The sequence below is a fragment of the Orbilia oligospora genome (assembly GCF_000225545.1).
Source record: "Orbilia oligospora ATCC 24927 unplaced genomic scaffold scaffold00097, whole genome shotgun sequence".
NCBI classification, from domain to species: domain Eukaryota; kingdom Fungi; phylum Ascomycota; class Orbiliomycetes; order Orbiliales; family Orbiliaceae; genus Orbilia; species Orbilia oligospora.
The window spans coordinates 505,974-530,126 of NW_011645654.1; the positions used below are offsets into that span (position 1 = coordinate 505,974).

A 24,153-nucleotide genomic window follows, 5' to 3' on the forward strand; every position below is an offset into this window, starting at 1 on the left:
TATTATGAATATTCTAAAACTCCAAATCGACTTTATGCATCTTCTTTCCGGTCTCCACCCCTCCAACCCCTTCCCCGACCGTACTACTAGGATTATGCGCTTTATGCTCCCCATCACCGCCATCATCCCCTTCATCAACCGGCAAGCTAAACCTTTCAATTCTCATCCTCCTTCTCGTCAACATGAATGCCAGATCATCCCCTCCTTCCATTCCCACTACTCCACCGCTTCCATCACCTTTACTACTATTCCCTACAATCCCTGTGCCTTTTTTGCCTTCTATCGCTTTCCAGACTTTTACAAGCCCTTGTGGGATGTCGTCTGTTGATGTGGACGATGAAGATGATTTTGTCATTTCAAACCGAGCGAGGAAGGTGGGTATTGGGTGTAGCTCGATGGCTGCGTCTGAGAGGTGTTCAAGGTGGCGGGTTAGGCCTGTTGTGCGAGGGTAGAGGGGTAGAGGGAAGGATATCATTATGGTTAAGATATGGGAGTATTGACGGGTTAGAGAGCGGAGGGTATGGATGAATTGGAGGAGATGAGTAGGGTGGGAGGATGACGGGGGGTAAAACAACGGGGATAGAAGATTGGGAATTAAAACCCGGGTGATAGTGTTTGTAGAAGATGCTGTCGATAGAATAGCATATAAAGCTGAAAGAATTGAAGAAAACGGAGAAGAAGAGGTTGGCGGTGGGGGTGGAATGTATGTTGGCGGCTTCGAAGACGAGGGGATCGTGAGCCGTTTAGTAAGGTCATAAGTATGACAGAAGAGAGATATTGGCTCGGAAGCATCCGTCCCCATTTGTAGAGATGGTGAAGAATCGTTAGCTGTGGAAATATATATTTCATGTCAGTTTATGAGCTCGTGTAGGTGAACTGTATCAAAACTAGGATATCAATCGATATCATACTTCTTCGGTTCCCAAGTGCTTCATATCGCCATGCAATCTTCATTCTCTCTTCCTTCCCCTTCTTCTTAATATCCTCATTATCTTCTTTACGATCACTTAGTCCCGGTAACTCCCTACCCCAAGCTTCACCAACTCCTATAACGACCACATTATGTCCTTGAACAATCCCCTCAGCAGCATAGTATCGTAACAAGGCCCCTGCAAAGTCCGTCGTCGAGGACTCTTCAATCAACATCATCGACCCAAGTGGTAGACCTTCATGGCCAGACAGTAATGCATCCAATGACGCAGTTCCCGTGGAAGTCGTGGGTACTCCGGTCAAAAACGACGGCCGAACACCCTTCGCTGGTGGGGTTGGCGGGGTGGATGGCGGGGCACCCGATGCAGCGGTGGTCGGATTGGGATTATTACCACCGGACGTATTTAATACAACGGAACGCTTGCGGAAACTCATGGTGGGATATAGATTCTGCTTTTCGGAGCCTGGGGAAGATTGAATGTATACGGTGTAATTATCATGATCTTGATGATGGTTGGTGGTTGGGCGCAGCTTTTTCCCTTTGGAATCTTTCAGTTTAGGTCAAATTTCGAGCTCAATGTGAGCCCGAAATGCAACATCAACACAGTTTTCAGATCCCATAACGCGGTATCGAGTCATCAGAAAAATATCTTCTGGGCGTCACGGACGACCTTGAATCCGATATATCTACTATAGATGAGAAGAGTAAAATTCGCATTCCCTAGGGCTATCGAACACTAAAAAAACAAAGTCATCAAAAAAAAAAACTTTAAAACACCATAAGCTTTTTAGATAATTTTGGGGCCTCCGTCGAATAGTGATACCAGAAGTCAAAAAGCAATAACCCCAACAGTCCGATCCCAGAAAATGCAAGTCAGTAAAACAACTTTAAAAGCACAACCTCGAGAAGGAACAAATGAAAAAAGGTGAAGGATAATTATAATGTCAGAAGGAATGAAGTAAGGCGAGAATAATCTTTCTGAGAATAGTTCCCACCAGGGTTAGCAAGTTGGACATCCAATATATCCACACCCCAACAAAAGACATCAAACGATAACTGAATTTTATATGACTTTCCTGCATGCAAACTCTCCGAAAAGAATAAACACTGGCTACTCCGATATCTTTCTATTGTAAACATCTGTGAGAATCAAGGGGATGAAGAGATAAAAAACAAAAAAAATAAATAAAAACCTGCCACATTTTTATGCCCTGAAAGATTTCTCGGGGAAACAACGTTGAAGAAGAAAAGAAGAGAGAAAAACCATCCCTAGAAACCCAGCTACCAAGAAGAACTCCAAAATCCATAAATAGTGTATAAGCCAAGTCGTAAAAGGTATCCTCTAAAGGATAAACTTGCGGCATAGAACTGCCAACTGTGAAGAGAGCGAGAAAAAAAGAAACATGCTATAAAATAGCAAAAGGGCCAACCCAGGCGGGCTGTGAAGAAACAAAGGAGAAGATTGCCGTCAAAAGGCGCTCTCGGAGAAGAGATGAAATGAGGAAGGGTAGTTATTAACAACGGACATCAAAATGTGGCTGGCATGAGAAAGTTGGACATTTCAAGTTAGAAGTTAAAAATTACAATATTGAAAGAATACAAACCCCTAAGGTCAGGAGCCATTACAAAAAATGAAAAGAAGAATAAATGGTCATAAAATAAACGTAAATCATGAAGGGTATAGAAAGGATATCAGGAGGAGAAATGGTTGGTGTGTAGATAAGTTCATACTTTATGAACTGAGAAATGGTGTTGCGCCATTAGCAGCTTGAAGTTTGCTTTGGTGATGCTTCCCCAAAGTTGGGCTTGGGCTATTTCTTCGACGATCGGGAACAATCATGTTACCATCATTGTCTTCAATAATCAGCTCGGCGGCCATTGGAACATGGGAAAAACTATCTTCGTCTAGAGAACTAGCGTCCTCAAGACTTCCGACCTCCTCACGCTTTCGTACGAAGCTGCTATCAACACGGGTCACAAACGGCTGCCGTCCGAGTCCATCCCGCCAGAGGTATTGATCGACCGAGGGGTCAGTATCGCTCTCATCGCCGTGGTCCGACGTTGGGCTGTGTGGCGGAGAAGTGTATTGCAAAGTTCCTGCTGGCCCGCCTCTGATCGAAACATCATCGTCGAGGTAGCTGTTAAGGATATCTCTTTCATCCTCATCAGACTCGGCGTCTTGAACGCCGGAGAAGAATTGGTCGTCGGCAGTAGAAGCCCGCCTGTCTTCATGAACTTTTATATCGTGATACTGATGCTTAAGGGATGCTGCACTGTCCCTTAGCGAGGGAATGCGCCGCGCCGATGGGGGGTTTGTGAGCCTTCCGGACAGCCAGGAGCCTTCCGAATCGATCGATGCCATAGATCTAATTCGTTCATGGCCGAAGGATTGTCTGCTTGATGTCTCTGAAAAATGACTGGATGCATATCGATCGGTTATATCGCCCTGGCTAGACCATGGCGCCTTCCCGCTTACCCTTTTGCTAGGTCGCCTCGCTTCGGAAAGGTTTCGGCTTAGTGAGCTGGAATGCCCTAGTCGGGATGGACTTAGGGGAGCCATCCTAATTTCACTTTGGACTTCTTCCTGTGTGTAATCGTGAGGAACTGGAATTGCGATTTGCGAGTGCCGGGGAAGAGGCATATCAGGTAGATATTGATCGCTCGGGACTCTTGACCCTGCAGACTTGGGTGTGGGCGATTGCAAGAAAGTACGAGGCATACTAGAGGAACCAGTTGGCACTGTGCTCCCTCCGTTCGTAAGAGAGCCTTCATCATGTCCATGTGTATCCCCAAGCTCATCTCGTCCGTGTAATGCTTGTTGCTGCGCTTCGTGCTCTCTCTGAACTCGCGCCGCGGTAGCCCTTCGAAAGAAAGTCATCCAAGCATTCTCCGAAGCTGGGATGTCTGGTCTATCCTCTGGATCTGGAATATTATCGAGAATAGTTTGGTCGCGGGACATCTTTCTTGAATGGGTTGGAGAATGGTCAATAAGTTGGCCACGCATAATTGTAGGTGATGGTGGAGGCGACGCTGTGCTATAGCCCGAGAGCCGGATAGCGGTCGCAGTTTCCACGACAGGTGTGTCGTTTTCGGATTTATAAGAAGCGCCACTGCTGTACGGCGGTTGGATGGGCAACTGAAGATGAAGGTTTTCTTGAGAGGGGCCGTGGAGCCAGGACATCGGAGTATGAGTCCCGGAATTGGGAGAACGAGGGCTTGGTTGCTCATGAGGAGGGATGGGCGCAGTTGGTATCGTTATCCTTTCTGCGCCGGCAAGTCGAGAGGGCCCAGCCTGGCTGTTCTCTATCTGCTGGCCTTGGGATTTCCTAAATGCATTAACCGTGTTCCTCTGTTCCTCATCAGCCCTTTGTTTCGCAGCCCTTCGCTCGAGCTTTGCTTGTGCTTTTGCTTCATCCTCTTTTTGTTTCCGTTCTCGCCTTCGGGTGTCTCTCTCCAAAGCTTCACGAATCCCACGTGAATCCAGTTCGTCAGCTAAACCATATACTAGGTTTCGCTTAAACGTCTGCGATTCCTCTACGATCGGCGATTGGCGATCTTTTCTCCAACCGGACTTTGACGACTTCCTCTCGTGGTTTGATGGATAGTCCGGCATCTTCTCGCCAGCGTGTGGGTTCGACGCGAAACGAAGTGTCGGCCGTGGAGAGAGCACATCGAGGCTTCGGACCTTGAACGCACGGAATGGAGAATTCTGCGACTGCGACGTCATGATTGAATGCAAGGACTCTTGCGTTCGCATTGACAACTCCGACAGAGGGCGGTCAATTTGTTCCTTGCGCGAGAATGGGCGGAATCTACTATCAGGTCCCCTCTGTGATCTTTTAGAGAACGAGCGGAATAACCTGGGATGGTCTTTATCGGGTGATGGGGAAGGATAGTCAGCAGGAAAAGTTGGTGCTTTCTTGAGAAGATTTCGCTTTCTAGGGCGATTGGATGACGCTGACGAATTCGAACGACGGTTCAGGTTCTCAGGGGTCGCCGGAGTAAATCTTGCCTGTGACGGTGGAGGGGTTTGAACCGGAGTTTGCAGTTGTGCGACTGGACTTTGCGTTGGTTCTGTAGGAGGAGGAGGAGGAGGCGCAGGCGATGCTACTTGCACCTCGCGAAGGTTGGATGTAGGTGTCGATGGGCCCGCTTGCGCGGGTTTGAACATTTTATTTTTCCTTTGTGAGGCAGCCCTCCTAATGGACTTGAGAGTTTCATTTCGCCGTTTAGACTTAGAAACGCTGTGAATTGATGGGGATCGAGGTCGTGTCGATATATCAAACCTAGCATGAGGTTCATCATTTATACCGTTTGTGGGTCGCTTGTCACCAGAATTGGTCTTTGACCGTTTTTTCCATGGCCATATCGCCATTGCGGCGCCGCTTGTTGATCCTCTACGCAGAGGGGCCGAGATGCTGCGTGGGTTTAGAGGGTGAGGATGGTGACCTAATATCTAACGGCTGCCACCTCAGGGTTCTGAAATTTTTTAATTAAATGTGCCAGGAAGTGTGTCTTCAAGGGTGTGTGCTATTTCAAGGGACGTGTCGAGTCGCAAACATATATTTTGCGAAGTTCCCGTAAGAGTGACCACTGTAAGTGTAGTTGAGGATATTGAAGCCCGTAATAGCATCTATCCGACGACGGTTACCCCGTTAGCTATCAAGTTTTTTTGAGGATGAAGTTGTCGATATCAAAAAATGTCCGAAACCGATATGGCGTGAAGAAAGGTCGGTTGTCATGCTAATAATCCTGCCCTGCCTGCTTTTAAAAGAAAGTCTCCCGGGGCTACTGCGATAAGTTAGCACGGGCCGTTTTATCCAATTTCGCTTTTAAGATTGCGCAGTAAGAAAGGTCTCGAGAATTTTAAAATATGTCCATGTGAGAATACTTTCGAGAAGAAAGGATGTTCAGGAAGAGATTTGCCCGCAGAATTTAAAGTTCTGCACTAAAAGAAAGAAATCCTCAAAGAACGAGTATCGGGAGGATAGCACAGAAAGGAAAGGAAAAACGAGAAGAGCGGCCAGGGGTGAGGAATTCGAGGACCCGGTGCTATATTTATCGGGGTGGCAATGAGCACACAGAACAGAACGGTCCCGACACTCCCACTCGTACAGGACACACGCAAACCCACACACCTTCGTCGAGCCGATGTAATGTAAGGTGTGGTGGTCCCTTAGTCCGGTGGGTCAGAGCAGGGTGTGGGAACGTTACCAAGTGGCTGCAGCTGGGAAGCCAGGAGAAAAGGGAAACAGTGGGGAAGGGTGGGGATCTAGAAAGGAAAAAGGAATCAATGACCGATGGAGGTAGCCCGACGCGATTATCTTTGGAAACGTATCGCGACGAAAATTTTGAAGCATCAAAAATTGTTGGCCTTTTTGTTTTTTTCACTATCTCTATCCCTTCTTTTCTCTTCCAGTAAAAAGCAGGATTTTTGTCTCGTGGGAGGGCTTCTGCGAAGGCAGTGGCGGCTGTGCAATGGTGTACTTACCATTCATACAAAAAGTGACCTGACCCATAGAGCGGTATTTTTTGTCATGGTTTTCGCTTCCCAAGGTAGCGCCCCAGGTTAGGTTGTATGTGAGGTGACAGCAGGAGCACGTTGATGTTGGCCTTGCATAAACAATACCAGGTCTATGCATGTGCTGTACCTGCCTTCTTCCCCGTCGATGCTGTGTGGTTTAGATATGACGCCAGGCAGCGATTCGTGAGAACCGAGGGGTACTGGAAGGAGATGCAAGAGCAATGCCGCCCACAAAAAGCGATGAAGCTTCAGAAAGAGAAAATACACATAAGCGGCGTCTCTGGATAAAATACAGTATTAGCTAGCTCCATGATGACGAGATGCGTCTCGTATCTTGATTGTAGCATCGGGCGGCCTCGCTTAGACCGCAATGACGTTGAACTTGACAAAAGTGCGACCAAATCCATGGACCCATGGAGACATACTTGGGTCTCCCGTGTCAGAGGAGAAAGCTGCAGGAGGACCCAAGGCGGGAGGTACAACTCGGACTTTGGTGGGTTCCCAACGATGAGATCGCATCTTTCGATGCTTCGGGACAGTGAGATAGAGCAGCACGACAGATGGTGCGAAATGAAGCCCGTCGAATGTGCCCAGCCAATAACACAACAGTGGTTTGCATTCGAAGGGCAAGGGCAGCCATCTCCACCACCCACCATACTCATCGCTGCCTTCTCATGCAGTGCAAAATTTCGTGGTTGGTTGGGGCAGAAGTGGGGAATCCTGTCAACAGGCCACGGGACGAACGACAATAAAACGCCGTTAACAGGATCGTGAGCAGAAGTCAAAGCGCGCCACTGTCAAACTAACACCTGTTTCGACGCACAGGTGGCACGAAGCAACGACTGGGCAAGTTTCTTTCATTCGGAAACAAAGTACGACGTGGAGGTATTTCCCAGAGTCTCGAACTTGAATCGCATATTGAGAGGGGTACTTGGTGCCTGGCTTTCGACTCGATCGTGAGCCTACACTGAATCCCATTGGCTATCGTAAGATTGGGCAAAGAGCACCCCGTACAAATTGGAATGAGATGGTTGTTCAAAAATGTTGCAGTTTGGAGCCCGACCGTAACAATGAGACCTACATACATTGATGCTTGCTCAGGTTGCACAACCTTCACTTGGTTGAAGGAGAATACTGTTCACCAAGTGGCCTTTTGTGACACCGCACCGACGATATCCAATGCATATGCACCACTACAGGCCAGAGCAGATATGCCGAATGTTGGAGACGAAGCCACATTTCGAGATTGGCTCATAAGAATCCCGAAAGAACTCGATGGAAGATTTTTCAGCCTTACATAGGTATGTTGCCATTCTGCACAGCTGCTCGAGCGCTCTCGGTTCGCTGGCCGGACGCTGTTCTCATGGCCAGAGCCCTTATCGCAAGTCAGCTTTCCACGATCCTTGTTCCTGGACTAGCCAGCTGGGACGGAAGAAGCCAGACCTTAGTACTTGGATCCCAGTTCCGTAGTCCCAAGCAGCCTTGCTACCCCTTGCATGCAGTGGCGTTCCGATCTCTTTTTTTCGTTCCTGCATTGAGCAGATGGAGGTATTATCGTGGCAGGGCAGGAATGTGGACTCCTGAGCACTGCAGTGAGAACATGGTAGGATATAATACATACGCAGCGTAAAAACGATGAAACCAAGTTACTCCCAGGTGTTAACTAAGTAGTTAGCGATAACTGATCTTGCTTGATGCTAGCTGGGCATGGCCATGTGGATGTGATGAGGTCAAAGCTCCGATACAATGACACACGTTCGAGTTATTGTGACGGTTAACATCAACATGCAAATCTCAACACTTCGAGTTCGTAATTCTGCAACATCCCCAACAAGGCGTGACACGCATCAGAATATGTGCATATCTGCAGGTACGATGCCAGGTGTGTTTCTTTTAATCATATCAAAGGCAGGAAATTACTCACTAAGCATGTATGTGCATGGGCAGTTATCTAAAACTGCGGAAGAGATAAGTAGATATCCGCAAGATGAGTGCATATGAGCGTCGTAAGATCTAGAACCCGCGAGCGAAGGAGAGCCCCTTGCTTCGGAACCGGGAACTGGATCTTTTGGAGCAATTAGTAATATTTTCTCACGAAATCATCTAAATTGACGGGTTAACTTGATTAACATTATCTATATAACGTAAGTTGAAACCTGGGATCCGATGGCTGTACGCAGGAACAGCCCCCCCAGACCCTAGATATTTGAACCCGGGCAAAGCAGTGACACAGCCTAGAAGACGGAAAAGTGAGACCCAGGGGCTATGGACGTAGAGTTGCTGCCGTGCCCAAAACTGCGGTTTGAGTCAAGTTTTTCTTTATCCTTTGAATGCTCGAAGCGTTAATGTAGCCGGCTGAAGATTAATATAATTGACAATACTGCAGTATACACAACGGCTCACAGGCTTAGGGATAGAGGCAGGAGTATCCACAAGCATGCAGAAATTTTTCAAGACGTACGAAGAACAGCATGGAAATTAAAGTAGCACTAGTACCATGATTGTAAACCATGTAGCTAGTAATAATATTAACGTTGAAATCAATGCATGTCCTAGGATCCTATTTAATTAACTCTCTATAAGTTGGTGAATTAATTAAGATCGAAGTCGCACATTCTCCTGGCATATTGATCTATGCACCTTATTACGCACGACTGACCAAACATCGCTTGATTTTGAATATTATATTAATATATTACGTATCAATATCGCGATACGCAGAGCTAAAGGATAAATAGGGATGCATGTACAACTTATGCACATCATTGGGCTCGTGGTGTCGCGTACCATCTAGAGGCAACGTTTATTATTAGAGAGTCTTTGATTCCTAGTACTAACATGAGTCAAGCGCTCACGGCTCTAAAGCTAATAGAGGCACCTTCTTTAAATGCTCTTGTAAGTTGGAATTAGTTTGTAAATTGTAATTTATTCTCTATCCTTGAGCCTGGATATTGTATTTTAATATCGATATCAGGCAATGCATACGAACAGATCTCCCAGTATCTTTCGACTTAACATGTGACTTTTATAAATTTAATGTTCATACTATACTTCAAATACATAAATGCTTCGCGTTCTCGCAATGTATATCATATTCAAAGTCTCTTCGCCGGATTAGGTATAGGGAAATCAACTTGAGATTCTCGGGATGTGCGCTCATGTCGACATGTATACAGAATTGGTCGGTGCATCTAACCAGTTGATCCTCTTTTGAATATATACAGTAGCAATATTTACTAACTAAGCCTTAGCCACGCTTTAACTTGGCCCGCCTCTTATCTTATCTTTCTTATCGATGTCAAGCTATCGTTTGGCTTTGTTTGCAGGGTGTGATGGATCCGTGGACCCACCTACCAGTAGTGAGATAAAAGTATGGACGTTCCTTCTAAGTCTGTAGTTCCGTTGCAACCTAATTATATAGTATTAGCCCGATATCAAAATTTTAAAGCTTGAGTGATCTTTTATAGCCGAATCGAGGAAAGGGCAAAGAATCATCAAAAAGCAGAAATCTTTTGGGATATCTGGGGGACATGTCCATAAATTTATATAAAAGTTTAAGCCAAATATCGAAGGTTGTGAGATTTGGGTTCTCCTACGTATATCATCGTGGAAATTTAATAGTTTTGTACCATATCCCACCAAATATTATATTAACTGCTATGCCATTTAGCGTAAACTGTATAGTAGCTGCTATCGTCGTCTATAAGTTTCTCCCAATATATATACCGAGATCTCGAAAGTTGTAGAAGTTATATACGTTATAGTGACGTCCTGGTACAGTATAGTAGTGGATGACAATGGTGTTGTTGTTGTGGTAGAGAGCTCGGATTGGCTCACCAAAAACAAGCGCCAACCCTGCTTGCATCACCATCCTCCTCAAAAGACCAACTTCAACCTCAACCTCACCCGCCACCTAGCTCGCCACCATCGTCAAAGCAAGTATCTCATCTGCCACGGCTCTCCAGAGCGCATATCGACAGAACTTCAGCATCCAATCAAGCGTATTGACTCCGTTTACCAGCCTGTCTAGCTAGTCTATCTGGGCTGTGACCCTTCCCCGCTGTTCGAAAGCCTCCCTGCAGACATTTTGCTAGCCAAGCTCCCTTCTTAATAACCCTGACAAATCACATCGCCATCTTTCACGTCGAACTTTCCACCGTCAATTCATTTCTACGTGTCTTTATAAACGGTATCCTTGTCGCCTAATCCTCGAGACTTCTCCCAAACAGCCAGTTCATAGCTAGAAAAACCCCCCGCCCGATCACGAGACACACTCCTACTCCTTTCCTTATCTAAACTTCGGCAAGATGATGGAAGTAGATTCCGAAACCAAAACCCCAGCTCCAGCTTCCTTACCTGATGCTGTTGAAATATCAACATTGGATTCATGGATAGATCAGCTATTGCAATGCAAACAGCTCGCAGAGGCTGATATTCTGCGGTTGTGCGAGAAGGCATGTCCTACCACCTCTTCCCTTTTTTATCGACCTTTTCCCGCCTAAAATCATCCCAGGGTGGTGACACCCCACCTAGGGTTCATAATGTTCCTCTTGGAGAGCACTAACACGATGTGACGGTGGTATCTACAGGCACGAGAGATCTTACAAGAGGAGTCAAATGTGCAACCTGTGGTATGTTTGCTCAGCCCGCTGCACTGTACTGTACCGCCACGCAAAAATGCCTAACCTATCCATCTAGCGTTGTCCGGTGACAGTATGCGGAGATATTCACGGCCAATTCCACGATTTGATGGAGTTATTCAGAATCGGCGGTAGCTGCCCGAACACGTCCTATCTATTCATGGGTACGTCTCACGAGTACCCCTCCTAGGCCATCGTGCACACCTCACAACACCATTATCACTAATGAAAAGAAACCTCCCAAACTCTTCAGGCGATTACGTTGACCGAGGCTACTACTCTGTCGAAACTGTTACTCTCTTGGTCACCCTCAAGATCCGCTTCCCAAATCGCATAACCATCCTCCGTGGTAACCACGAATCCCGTCAAATCACCCAGGTCTACGGCTTCTACGACGAATGTCTCCGAAAATATGGCAATGCAAATGTCTGGAAATACTTCACAGACCTCTTCGACTTTCTCCCCTTGACCGCATTAATCGATAATCAGATCTTCTGCTTGCATGGAGGACTATCTCCGAGCATCGATACGCTTGATAATATCCGAGCGTTGGATCGAATTCAAGAAGTTCCACATGAAGGCCCCATGTGCGATTTGCTATGGAGTGATCCTGATGATCGATGCGGGTGGGGAATTTCGCCAAGAGGTGCTGGATACACATTCGGGCAGGATATCTCCGAAGCGTTCAACCATAACAATGGGTTGACGCTCGTTGCCAGAGCACATCAGTTGGTTATGGAGGGATACAACTGGTCGCAAGATCGTAACGTTGTTACGATATTTTCTGGTAAGTTTCGCAGCAGGACGCCAAGAAATGTAACAGGAGGACTAATGGCTGTCTATAGCACCAAACTATTGTTACAGATGTGGTAACCAGGCTGCGATCATGGAAATTGATGAACATCTTAAGTATTCATTGTATGTATACCTTTTTGATTTCCATACAAACTCAGTGCTAACAACAGCTTCCCCTCCAGCTTGCAATTTGACCCATGTCCGAGAGCCGGGGAACCGATGGTTTCAAGGCGAACACCTGATTACTTCCTCTAAAAACATCACCAACAAAAGCCCTCTTAGATTCACTGTTTCGAATTTTTGTGTCTTTCTGACATGGATGGCGAAAGCCAGGGCGCTTTTAACGACGGTCTGAAGCTTGGATGGTTTTTTTTTCGTTTTGGTTTCCTCTTCTCTACAATGGCTTCTCCCTCCTTGTAACCCCTCTATGTATACCCCTCTCCTCCTTCACGCATCCAGAACAAAATCTTCTTAACAACTTAACCTGTCAGAAACAAAAAGAAAACAAATAAGCTATTGAGGCGTTTTGAAACAAATTCCGTTCTAGACGTTCTTATATCCTTCTGTCTAGTTCACCCACTTTTTATATGAAAAACAAACAACAACCATGTTCCTCTTCATACCGCTCTCGCTCTATTTAAACCCAGTTTTTTTTTATCCCCCTTGTCTATTTTCCTTAGTTTGGCGGAGATGTTTTTTTTGTATTCGTTCCTATCGTGTGAAAAACTGCGACCTCTTCTTCTTTTTGCGGTATTCGTTGCCCTTTATGTCTTTCTTCTCTCTCTCCCTCTTCCTCGTGTTAGTACCTACTACCTATACCGTCCGATGGAAAACCCTATCTAGACAGTAATGAAGCGTTGGAATTCTGATATTATCATTATTAACGTTTTTTTATTTTTCAAATGAAATGACGCGAGAGTGACGTGTGTGGGCATATATGCTTGACAGATTATGGTGTGGGATGATGATGATGGTGGTGGGGCTATATCGGTATCGATAACATATCACCCCATATATAACTCGCGTATCGGCGGTATTTATAATTAGCCTGAGGGCAAGGTATGTAGACAACCACCCCACCCCTTACTTTTGAGGGATGGGATACACCATGGGTAGTGATCTTCAAGGATTAGTAGGAGATGCGGCCAATGCAATTGTAAAGTGTGCTTCTTCTTTTTTTTTTTTTTGGTTCGAAAGTTGTAGTAACTACAAGACATTAATTGTAGTGGCTATGGTATCAAATCCAAACATGAGAACCTTGAGCGCCATTAACACCGGTATGCATGCTTATCTCTGTTTCAAATTCCCCAAACCTCTCTTTGGGGACTCTTATTGTTTTCGGAGTCTTTAAACTCGGTTTATGGGGTTTTGTCGATGTTTTTTTGCCTCCGGTATAGTATCGTTTTTCTTCCTCTGCTCGGTACCGTATCAGGGGTTGGAAAGAAGAAAGAGAAATCCTTTGACTTCAGGTCCACGGTATACCCTCAACTAAAGTCCCCAAATCCTCTCTTTCCTTTTTCTCCCTAAGATAAAAAGATTGTTTCCGTCGTTTTTCTCGTGGTGGTTCCTCCTACTCATAAGACTGTCCGCAACATCAACCCCCTTCCTCATCACTACTCTCCAAATCCTCTTCTTCCTCCCTCCTCTTCATCCTCCACTCCTTCTCCCGTTCCTTCTCCAACTTCTCCTCCCTCTCCACCTCAAATCGATCATACTCCTCTCTAGCATCCACCCACCTCTCCTGTACATCAGCAACACCCCCCACCGCCTCCCCCCACTTCTCTCTCATCGCCACCGTCCAAATCCCATCCCCTGCACCTTCTGCCTCACCAAAAGCATACCCGCCAGCTCTATCAATAACCTGCAATAAATGCGTCATAGAAGCTTTATCCTCCACCGCCAAAGTTTCGAATCCAACTAATCCAAACCCTTCTACCAATTCACAGATTGCTTCGTTTAATTTTTCGAATTTGGGAGATCCTTGTTCTTTGCTTAGGAATGGTAGGAGGTGTGATAGATCTTGTACTTCGGTGTAGAAGTCTAAATTGAAGTCTAAGGGACCGTGGGATTTTAAAAGGTCGAGTTTGGAGAGGACGTTTATGTGCGGGAGGTTTAGGAGGAGCATGGAACGGAGGGCGGTTAGGAGGATTGAAATGTATTGGGATGGGGAGGCGAGGTGGTGGGAGTCGAGAAGGTGGATTACTACTAACTGTATGAATGAATGAAATGGATTAGCATGAAGACTAGGCAATTGTTTGAGAAGTATACTCACGCGATATCCGAGCTTTTCGAGTTTTGTGAATATATTCCGAAGAGAGTTATGATGTGTGAATAACTCGACTTGACCAGGACAATCGAAGAGAATATAATCCTCTAGTATACACCAATAAATCAGTACCCTTAACTCTTAAAGTCCTTACGCAGTAGAAAGATGGTAGACGGAGAGAGAAAAAGTACATACGGCCAAACTGCATCAACCCTTCCTCCAACCACTCCACATTCTCCTCCAACTCCTCAAGAGCATAGACAATCCCTCCATTCGGTCCAAGTCCGTTTTCATCCATAACTTCATCCAAAGTGACTAGTTTCCGGACATCAAGTGCGCATGGATACGGCGTTGCATCATTCGCGGGGTCGAGGTTTACGACTTGAGATTTACGTCCTATGGCCGACATGAACTGGTGCACTAACAAGACACTCTTTATGTTAATTTTCCAGATATTCTTTAGTTGGTGTGAAGGTTTCGAGTTGGAGAGACTTACTGCCGGCGCAATAGGTGGACTTGCCACAGCCGGGTGGGCCTATGACGAGCTTGATAGTCGACGTTAGTTCTTCGTAAACAAAAAGGAATCGCTTTTGGGGTTATCATGATAGGAAAGAGTAATGCGCACCTGCGCGAACGGCATGGCTATAACTGGTGTCGTTGATTGATGGATAGGTATCTAGGTACAGGTACTTGAGTAGCTAGAGCTAGTGTGTGCAGTGAAGATAGTTTGAAGGATAGCGAGCGAGCAAGGTTTCTTTATACCGACATCGAACCCAACGCGGCGCCACTAAAATGATGACTAATGAATATAATACGTTCTTACTTCAACTGCTCATATTCGATTTCTCCACAGACGAATTGATATAAATCATAATCAAGATTGCAGGTATCATTAAATAAACGATATGACATAAAATAGAATCCTAATAAGCGCCAAAATATGTTAAATAACCCCGATACCACCTGGATCGTAAAGTCGAAGGAAAGAGAGCGAGCTCTCGAAGAAAAACGCCTAAGAAAACCGCCCAAGAACTGATACCCAATCCCCATATCCCAAGTCCAAGTCCAAGTCCAACCGTCCAACCGTCCAACCTGCGAATGAATGCAAAACAATTATTTATCTTCAATATCCAAGCTATTCCGTATCCTTTCATTCAGATAATCTAACTCTAATCTTATATGACGATCATATCTCAACTCGTTGCCTTGATACTGATTCCACTTCGACATTACCGTCTCCGGGAACGACAAATCCATTGACTCAGAATCGTTCTCGACACTGGTCGTATCATCAACATGCCCCAATATCAGTTGTAATAAGCCTTTAACTCGATCTAACAGCCTACTTTCCCCGTGCATGTGCTTTAATTGTCTAACGAGCAATAACCCAACCGCTATATGTTGCCATAGTTCGATCGGTGGTCCGGAACGAGGGAAATTCGCAAGGTACTCTGCCGCGCCAGCAAAGTCTCCTGATTCAATGAGAACTTCCATGCCGAATGGACTTTGTGTCGTATTCCAGAAACCCATGCTTTCGGCTAGCATACGTTTACCCTCGTCGTCTTTTTTCCTATAAAGTTTTTCCGCCATAACTTCGAATAGCTGCAGTTCTGGTTCCGAGGTTGGTAACGATTTATTCAGATTTTGCATTGAAATATGTATATTTAAGAGCGGGATAGCTTTGAGGATGACACTAGTCTTGGTGGTGGGATGTTCTGATACCCTCATTCTATAATCTTTGTTCTTGGCTCTGAGCATGTGAACAAAGAACTTGACATCTTCGTTTGGTGATTCCGGTGTATTATATAGTTTCCCATATGAAGTAATGATTTCAGATAGCACCGATTGGAAGGTTCTAATGTGGGAAGCCTCCAATGATGCCACTAGCCATTGAAAAGGTATCAACGGTCGCCGGGAAATGAGCAGAGAAGCGATGAGCCATCCACGTAACGGTGGGTGAGGAATGCCAAAGCGGTCCAGAAATAGTGAGTTCCCGCGTATCATATTGCACATTCGGAAACCTTCATTTCCATAGACCTGATCAGGCTTCGATTTGAGTTGATTTAGGACGTATTCTTTACAACATTCAGTGGCAAGATTAAGGTCGGCGGTGCCCTGAAGCAAGTGGTTTTGGAAAGTTGTTATCGGGGAACACTCATGTCTTTCCAACCTGTTCCCAGTATCAACTAGAGCCTCGGAGTCCAAGAGATTTCGTAAGTTGCCAACATGCGGTGGAGATGCTGGTCGCGGGTCTGTTAGGACCTGGTAGATGTGGTTGTCGGCTTTATTTGCATATGCATTGTGGATGCTTGGAGGAGGCCGGATGTCATCCGGATGACGGGATTCCTTTAGAGCATTTCGGAAAGAGGAGTTTACTTCGTTCAGAAAAACTTTGGATTCACTGTCGGTGAGGACCGGGTGGTTGAAGACGGAAGCGAGTTTGGCGAAGGGGCCGAGAGGTTTGGATTGCACTTGGAGGGATTTGAGGAAGAGCTTGCTTGATCGAGAGGTTCCTTTCATCGTGATAATCGTCAATTGTTGGTTTAAGCGCTAGCCATCGCTATTGGTATCGAAGACGGTGATAATAAAGTCGTTGATGGAGGTTGCAGTGGAGTTGAAGCGAAGGTTGGGGCGGAAGTCGTGGTAGAAAGTGGTATGAGGTCAAGGTCAGGTCGCATCTTGGCGAGATGACTCGACCAACTTTACTTCAATGCCCAGACCCCGGTCAAGTTTCGTTCAACACCTCCAACATCACCAACTTCACCTCGGACTATCACCACTAATGCTTCTCTCACCCTCAATGACAGATCGGTAGTAGTAGTAATAGTAGTAGCAGTGGCCCACCATGGTTCGCGTCAAACAGCGCTACCTCCTCTTCACAATCCTCTACCCATCAGGCCCTCAATCCACTAGCAACAATACCACATCCTCAAAACCCACCCAATCCATGACATTCCACTCTCCCTCCCCCCAAAACCTCACCAGAACAACCTTAGCTTCCATAATCCGTTCTTCGATATCAACCAACTTCGGCGACTGGGGTATAGGACAATGTGGTAGTTTTGCCGGTATATATATCTTTTTTTCTTTGCCCTTCACAAAAAGTTTTGAAATGCCAAGACATCGAAAGTAACTAACAAGAGAACAATTGGATCGAAAAACAGTAAAATATTTCTCTTCGGCAACATCAACGGGGATACTTCGTATCACACGCGATAATTATCGTACTTTATGGGCGGCATTAACATACATACGCGAATTATGTGGCCAACCGGCTGTCATCAAAGTCGTAAGGATATCTGGAACCATTCGAAAGGCCGAGCTTGAGGCTGTAAAACTGGCAGAAGATGCAATAAGGAGGGTCAAGAAGGAGGCTAAAGGCGCAAAAACTGGTGCCAGTGCCGGCGGTACTAATGCTGGTGACAAGAAAGGTGTGGCTGGGCTATTTGGTGGTGGGAAGCTAGGGCAACCAGCAACTACAGTTGATGAGGAGCAGGATCAAATGTTGGTTGATATTGTGGACAGCGATGACGGTGATGACGACTAGGGATAGCTTATTTTGCTATAAGCTTTAGGGCGGCGTTTATCACTTTTATGTGTGGTTGTACGATACGAAGCCCGGTATGTATTATAGATGATACCCGTAGTTGTTTTTATTGGCGTTCTATCTATCTCTCTATTTTATTTCTTGTGAGGCCTCTATGTTGGCTATCACAAAAGCTCGTCTATATTCCTTTGTATGTCCCTCGAGATTCCAAACTGCTATGCCTACAGGCTCCGATGTCTAACCTTGAGGCTTATCATCAAGATCAAACACGAATTGCTTCCCCGGGTTCTGGCGTGCGAGGCGCTTAGCTTCCTCCCGCGTAAGTGCCCTCTCAACGTCCGCCTCTATCTTCTTTGTCTTCCTCCTCCTCGCTCCTTTGTTTCCTTCCTGAGGCTTTTGCGTCTTTTTCGCCTCTTGTGCCAGCTTCCCATTTCCCTCCCCATCTGTCATGTCCACACCCTGCCCAGCATCTGAGCTGGGCTTTCCGGTATTGCCCTTGCGGGCACCCGTATTCCACTTCCCCCTCTTAACGTCCCCATTCTCATCCTTTTCATCATCTTCATTGCTCTCACGTCCTCGTTTCTTCCCACTCGTGGCCCTCGATCTTGTTGTCTTATTGATGACCTCTGCATTCTTGACAACCTCCGAAACCGGCTGCGTCTTAGGAACTTGAACGTAAGGCGTTCCAGCAGGTAAGGGTTCCGTCTTATGCATTAATGCCCTTCCCCTCCCCCGACGAAGAGCCTCAAGGTCTCTCAGACGAAGCTCTATCTGTTTAAGATCGTTGCCATCGTCGCCGTAATCGAAATTATACTTCGGTGCTGGAAGACACGTCTGAGGAATTCTTGTCACAGCTGTTGAGTCAATATCGACGATTGCAGTGTTATTGTAGTTGGTGCCTTCATGAAGTTTCTTAGGGATAGAGGGTTTTGATCCGTCTCCTTGGACGCCATTAACCGGCTGCCGTGGCAGTCCGAAGTCTGATTCGGAAACACTCTCAAATGAAAAATCAGCAAAGCTATCGATTTTAGCTTGCTGTTTGGCTTCAGTTGGTTTCGTTGGTAATTCAGTGAGTTTGTGAACGGGAATATCCCGGGCAGCGTCAATGGTCTTCCAGGTTATTTCAACCTCAGAATCAGAAAAATCAATATCATTGAGATACATCTCGAGGCTAGGATTTTGCTCCTTGCCTCTCCCACGCATTTTAAGCGCCGCATCGAGGAGTGCTGATGGTTTCTAACCACCCTCCTGAGCACTATCATCGGGGTTTCCGAGTCTCTCAATATCACCTTCGGAAACGTCTTCGAATTGGAAGCTCTCGAAGCCAAAAGATTGAGGTTTTGCCTTTTCTTTCACCTTTACGATGGCTTTGTTTTGTAGCTGCTGGTCGCTCTGAGGAGATACCATGCCACCGAGTTGGGGAGAGTGCTGTCGTATACATTCGAGTGCCTGATCTGTTGTGGCTGCCTGTTCGGGTTTCTTTCGAGCGCTAGTTTTAGGAGGAGGGACAGGCCTGGCTACAGTAACCGTCTTTTGCTTCGCAGAAATGCTCTCATTGTATGCTTTTCGTGTCTTGGACTCGGAGAGAACTCCGGGATTTCCATTCTGTCTTTGAAGGGAGTTTTGATTCAGCTTTATAATTAGGTTTCCAAGTTAGCGACAGAGCTTAAGCTACAGTAGTACCGATGAGGAAACATACCTGTCTAGCCCATTTGGTTCCTCTCAGCAGATCTTCATCAATATCCTCGAACCACTTTTTATGTCTACCAGGCTTATCTGGAACAGTTTCAATCGGTACCGATCGCTGTGGCGGCATTTCACTTTGAAGTAGTGGCTTCTTCTTCTTAATCACAAGTTTCTTCGTATTCTCGAGCTTCTTGGTGTTCTCTGATTTCTTCATTGTCTCGAGTTTCTTGGGCTCTAATGTGATCTTTGACTGAATTATATCATAAATATGTCAGAATTTCACTTTTCTTATACAATCTCACGAACAGCAGGAGAAAGCACCTACCCTAGTAGCAGCCTTCTCAATCGGATCCAAGTATCCAACCGGCTTAAACCTAGTTAACGTCAAAGTTTCAGGACTCAGAAGGACTCGTTTGCCAATCGGTTTTCGAGGGAGGTTTGTCTTTGCTAGATCTTTGGACTCGTCAAGGGGCTTGCTTCTGCAACGAGATTTATAAGTCCTAGCAGGAGTCTTTGCTTTCGAAGAGTCCTTTGATTTGCCGGGTGGTCGACCTCTAGGTCTTTTAGGTTGCTTTGGGAGTACGGATTGGATGTTAGTTCCTGGTTTTAGTATAATTATCTCCTAGAATGGGAATCGATGGTGATTAGTTGATGATATAGATGGTAAGAGTAGGTTTATTAGTAAGAAGGTAGGAAGATACCTGTTCCCACGGTGTGAATTCAATCTCTTCACCTGTTTCGTTCCAATGATCTGGTGTGCTAAAACGAGGACTGATGGTGGAGAGTTCGTTCTTTTTTGGAGGTGTCGATGGATGGATTGGCATTTTGGTTTACAGAGCTGAGACGGTAAGTTAAGCGTGGTTATTCATTGAAGGTTGATGAAGTTGAAGTTTCTAGTCCACGATGTGATGTTGGCAAGGTAGGTAACGTTAGCAAGGAAGAAACAGTGAGGGAGTAATTTAAGGTAAATTTGGGTGTAGAAATTAAGTTGCACGTTAGATGTCCGTGGGTGGAGCTTATAGTGAGCCTGAAATAGACCTCGATATATAAAGTATCAATCAACGTCGCAACACCGTCTTCGGGTCTCACGATTAACTATAACCTTCTCCAGTCTCGTAACCAGACTTGTGTGTTGCGCTACCAATTTTAACCTTTTCAGCTTCAACCTGAACCTAAGACTGTTTTCGAACAAAGAACACTCCTAGACTGCTAGAGACGAGAGAAGCTACAACGAGGTGCTATAGTATGATGCACAAATCCGTAACTTTTGCCATTAATTCCTTCAACTATAATAAGAGTAACACGATCATGTTCATATCAACACTGCACCGCAGTCTGAAATTCCAAAATCCAACAACGGAACCGCCTCGAGTTAGCTACGTTAGGAATACTATGACTAAACTACAAAGATCATAACTTCATATGCATTACAAGCATGCAGCTCGGTATACAAAAAACCTAAGAATGGACACGGACGGGCTGTCCGAGAACCATATCAACCAAGGTTTCCCTCTTCTCGGCTGATTTGGCGAATCCCTTGATCAATCCAGTCTCTGCATCCCTCAAAACACCCTCGCATTCACAAACCCCATCCTCATAGAACCCCTTCAACTCCCTCAAGCCGTCAAATACTGCTGAATAGTTTCCAAAGAACTCATGATTCCTCACATCATTCTCAACATTCTCCGTATTTACCAATCCATGTCCCAATGTTGCCACCCTAATGGCATCAACATACATCGAGTGATCCTCGACATATGGACTTGGCATCATGAGAACGGAGTATACCGCTTCGCATTCAACTTCCTCCGGCTGTAAAATATCACTTGGGAACCTCCAAGCCCCGTCATAGTGTATTGGGTGCCAGGGTGTGACCTTCATATCTCCAATCGTGCAGATATCTGTTGTTCCAGAAATTCTTGTCTTGACGATAGCACTGACTTCTCCAGCTCCTCGGCCGGTCATGATAATGCTTCCTCGTCTTAAAGTGTCAATTCGGACTTTGGTGCCATCTACGAGGGTAACAGGCGAATCACCGGTAAAACATACTCCACCTCTGACGTTATACCGAGACATGCTGGACAAGGCTACCCTCGGGGCTGAGGCGAAAGCACCTCCGCCACCACGACCAAAATTTGAGAAGTCAGGCATTGGTGTAGAGCTTGGTGTTGGAGGTGGTAATTTATCGAATTCCGCGTCTGCAAAGTCTCGAGATTTGATGAAAAGCGGCGAGTCCTTGCCGTATACCTGTAGACCCGGGTCTTTGAAGTTATTACAGCGCTGCATTTGATGAGCCCGAGCAAGCGAGGGGAAGTAATGTCTTCCCCATTTTTTCCAGGCTGTACCATCTGGGGCTACAGCCAGAAGACCTTCACCACCGATATCTGTACCGAGGGGTTCAGCTGCGGGATGATCTCCTAGATTCTCTTTGATCGTTTTCGATTGTTCCTCAAAGGTTGCTTGAACTTCTTTGAGGGCATCAGTTAGATCTTGGCCGACCTTCTTGTAGGCATCCTTCGCGAGGGCATAGACCGTTGTGACGAAATTTAGACGATGTAGATGATATTCGTAATCCCTGCTTGTATCAGTTGGCTCTGGAGATGTGGTGATTGTGACCGCATGGTTTACAACATCCTCAGACTCCCATGGCTTGGCCACAAGTGTGACGATTATATCTTCAGGCTTAGGTTCCGAAAGACCATCGATTTCAATGATAAAGTCTCGAGATTGTCCATATTGGATGTCGCCAATGTCAATCTTTGCGCCCCATGATGATTCAGTGAATGGGAATTCACCGCGAGGCTTCTTGACCTTCGCACCGTCCGGCACCTCGACGTTGAGATGGCAGGTAGTGGCATATGTTGAAAAGAGATTTGCCAAGGCATGTACGAAAACAGTGCCAACCATTCCGGCATCAGCAATAAAACCATAATGGCCACCTCCAGTTCTGGCGATATCAGACATCAACGAAGAGTCCAAGTCATACCCGAATCCGAAGCCGTTGATGGCAAATCGGGTATCCGGGTGAGACTCTAGCCATTGCTGGAGCATGGGGATATGGCCACGAGGAGGGTTAACATTTGGCTGGCCGTCTGTCAAAATGAACAAACTGGCAAGACGATTGTTTGCCTTCTTTGCCGTGGTCGAGGACCCGGAGGCCTCGGATTTATGTTGGAGATCATGAAGAAGGTTCATGCCCATTTTCAAGCCATCCCAGAGATTTGTGGAGGCCTTCGGCTCTAGACGGTCCACACTACCGTTTAGGGAACTCTTCCCACTCGCAGTTGAGTACTGGAAGTCTGTGATAAGCTGTGCAATGGGAAATTCTTGTTAGTAACAGAACAAATATAATGGTAATATCGAAAAAATGGGATGAAGAATCTACCTCAGCCCTCGTATCAAAAGCAACAATAGCCAACCTATCATCATCATTCAAAGTCGCAATGATAGTTTTCATAGCATGCTTAACCACATCCAAAATTGTCAATCCGGTGTCTTCCTTCGTTTTCCCATCTTCGCTCTGCGCGGGAGCGCTCTCTTCCATGGACCCGGAGACATCGATAACGCAACACAAGTCGAGTGGCGCCCGTTTGAAGTCACCCTTGTCCGTCTTCTCCGGCTGATGCGGGGGAATCACAGAGACGAGAAAGTTGTTGGAACCGTGCTCGGAGATGTCGAGCTTGATTCCAGCGGCTTCCTCGTATGGTGGTGGGTCTTCGACTTCGACCTTCATTGTGGTTTATCTTTTAATTTTGGAATTAATTATATTCTTGCCTGCGGGATATGAAGCATGTATTATGGTGGTTTGATGAGTGATGTGCGAGATACAGCAGACTTATCGACGTGACATAAACCCGCCTTTTAAACCTCCAACTTGTACGCCTATGTTCAAGTAAGTACTTAGCTTCGTATTCAAACCTTCATAAAAAAGTAATCCCGAGAAAACCCAAAGTGGCATTACGCAGTCATGCTAACACGTTATTATCATGAGTCACCAAAAGCCGCATATCTATTTCCTATAGCTAGGCATCTTCCGAGACTTCTAAACCCTAACACTTAGAGGTTTCCTCATGTACAATTGCGGGGGGTTGTGAAGGATTGACCTCGCAAGTACGCCGGGATTTCAGCCTCGAACCCATTCACAGTTTCGGTTCAAAAGATTTAGCGAACGAGTTAATGCACAGCCCTGTGCTGCCCTGGCCAAAAGCGCGGGTTGGTCAGGAACTGCCAGCTTGGTTCCGCTTTGGGGTACTTGCCACTTTGGTCATATATGTGCATGTTCGTTGCATTCAAGTTTCATAAGCAAAAAACGATGTTAAAGTCGTCACATCGCCACATTCTCGAACATTACAAGAGGATAATAACTTTCTTATACCCATTACATGCAAAGTTTACAGCTCGGCCAGGTAGATTTATTTAACAAGGCCTATACACCCTGTTCGTCGGAGAGTAGAAAGTTACAGCCCACATTTAGTACGGACATTTGAATAGCCTCGAGCCCTTGTCCAACGTACCAAATGATTTCGCCACCTCAATCTGCAAAGATCCACAGAAGACACTGCTCCGTCTTCCATGTAGTTCGAGAGTCCTTTCCCCACTTTTTCCTTCCGCCTTGAGCGGCAAGAAATTTTAGGGGTCCCAAGTAGACCAACAAATATTTAAATCTGTAAAATCAAGATGTGTATAAGAGACATCTTAAGTAGGCAAAAACTTCGTTAACAGGGTCCTTATTGGTATTTTATTGGCCTTTTTTTTTTGACTCCG

General features: G+C 45.9%; 9 protein-coding genes across 9 annotated transcripts; 2 read left to right on the forward strand and 7 right to left on the reverse strand.

The window, feature by feature from the left end:
• Positions 1 to 13: 13 nt before the first annotated feature.
• On the reverse strand, positions 14 to 1,365 carry AOL_s00097g140 (uncharacterized protein; the record flags this gene model as incomplete). The annotated part of the gene is made up of 2 exons (XM_011125973.1): positions 14 to 828; positions 912 to 1,365. The coding sequence occupies 2 exons, from the start codon at positions 1,363 to 1,365 to the stop codon at positions 14 to 16; spliced, it is 1,269 nt and encodes a 422-aa protein (XP_011124275.1).
• Positions 1,366 to 2,663: 1,298 nt separating this feature from the next.
• AOL_s00097g141 (uncharacterized protein) lies at positions 2,664 to 5,306 on the reverse strand (the record flags this gene model as incomplete). The annotated part of the gene is made up of 1 exon (XM_011125974.1): positions 2,664 to 5,306. The coding sequence occupies one exon, from the start codon at positions 5,304 to 5,306 to the stop codon at positions 2,664 to 2,666; it is 2,643 nt and encodes an 880-aa protein (XP_011124276.1).
• Positions 5,307 to 9,293: 3,987 nt separating this feature from the next.
• On the forward strand, positions 9,294 to 12,145 carry AOL_s00097g142 (uncharacterized protein; the record flags this gene model as incomplete). Its single annotated transcript, XM_011125975.1, has 6 exons — positions 9,294 to 9,350; positions 11,045 to 11,086; positions 11,154 to 11,259; positions 11,349 to 11,882; positions 11,941 to 12,013; positions 12,073 to 12,145. 6 exons carry the CDS (start codon positions 9,294 to 9,296, stop codon positions 12,143 to 12,145), a joined length of 885 nt encoding a protein of 294 aa, XP_011124277.1.
• A 1,339-nt stretch (positions 12,146 to 13,484) lies between these two features.
• AOL_s00097g143 (uncharacterized protein) lies at positions 13,485 to 14,796 on the reverse strand (the record flags this gene model as incomplete). The annotated part of the gene is made up of 5 exons (XM_011125976.1): positions 13,485 to 14,099; positions 14,163 to 14,263; positions 14,352 to 14,576; positions 14,653 to 14,701; positions 14,782 to 14,796. The coding sequence occupies 5 exons, from the start codon at positions 14,794 to 14,796 to the stop codon at positions 13,485 to 13,487; spliced, it is 1,005 nt and encodes a 334-aa protein (XP_011124278.1).
• A 473-nt stretch (positions 14,797 to 15,269) lies between these two features.
• On the reverse strand, positions 15,270 to 16,676 carry AOL_s00097g144 (uncharacterized protein; the record flags this gene model as incomplete). The annotated part of the gene is made up of 1 exon (XM_011125977.1): positions 15,270 to 16,676. The coding sequence occupies one exon, from the start codon at positions 16,674 to 16,676 to the stop codon at positions 15,270 to 15,272; it is 1,407 nt and encodes a 468-aa protein (XP_011124279.1).
• A 325-nt stretch (positions 16,677 to 17,001) lies between these two features.
• On the forward strand, positions 17,002 to 17,703 carry AOL_s00097g145 (uncharacterized protein; the record flags this gene model as incomplete). Its single annotated transcript, XM_011125978.1, has 2 exons — positions 17,002 to 17,224; positions 17,321 to 17,703. The coding sequence occupies 2 exons, from the start codon at positions 17,002 to 17,004 to the stop codon at positions 17,701 to 17,703; spliced, it is 606 nt and encodes a 201-aa protein (XP_011124280.1).
• Positions 17,704 to 17,940: 237 nt separating this feature from the next.
• AOL_s00097g146 (uncharacterized protein) lies at positions 17,941 to 18,906 on the reverse strand (the record flags this gene model as incomplete). The annotated part of the gene is made up of 1 exon (XM_011125979.1): positions 17,941 to 18,906. The coding sequence occupies one exon, from the start codon at positions 18,904 to 18,906 to the stop codon at positions 17,941 to 17,943; it is 966 nt and encodes a 321-aa protein (XP_011124281.1).
• A 33-nt stretch (positions 18,907 to 18,939) lies between these two features.
• On the reverse strand, positions 18,940 to 20,213 carry AOL_s00097g147 (uncharacterized protein; the record flags this gene model as incomplete). The annotated part of the gene is made up of 4 exons (XM_011125980.1): positions 18,940 to 19,335; positions 19,403 to 19,639; positions 19,715 to 20,011; positions 20,091 to 20,213. 4 exons carry the CDS (start codon positions 20,211 to 20,213, stop codon positions 18,940 to 18,942), a joined length of 1,053 nt encoding a protein of 350 aa, XP_011124282.1.
• A 634-nt stretch (positions 20,214 to 20,847) lies between these two features.
• On the reverse strand, positions 20,848 to 23,122 carry AOL_s00097g148 (uncharacterized protein; the record flags this gene model as incomplete). The annotated part of the gene is made up of 2 exons (XM_011125981.1): positions 20,848 to 22,698; positions 22,775 to 23,122. The coding sequence occupies 2 exons, from the start codon at positions 23,120 to 23,122 to the stop codon at positions 20,848 to 20,850; spliced, it is 2,199 nt and encodes a 732-aa protein (XP_011124283.1).
• Between the last annotated feature and the right edge of the window lie 1,031 nt (positions 23,123 to 24,153).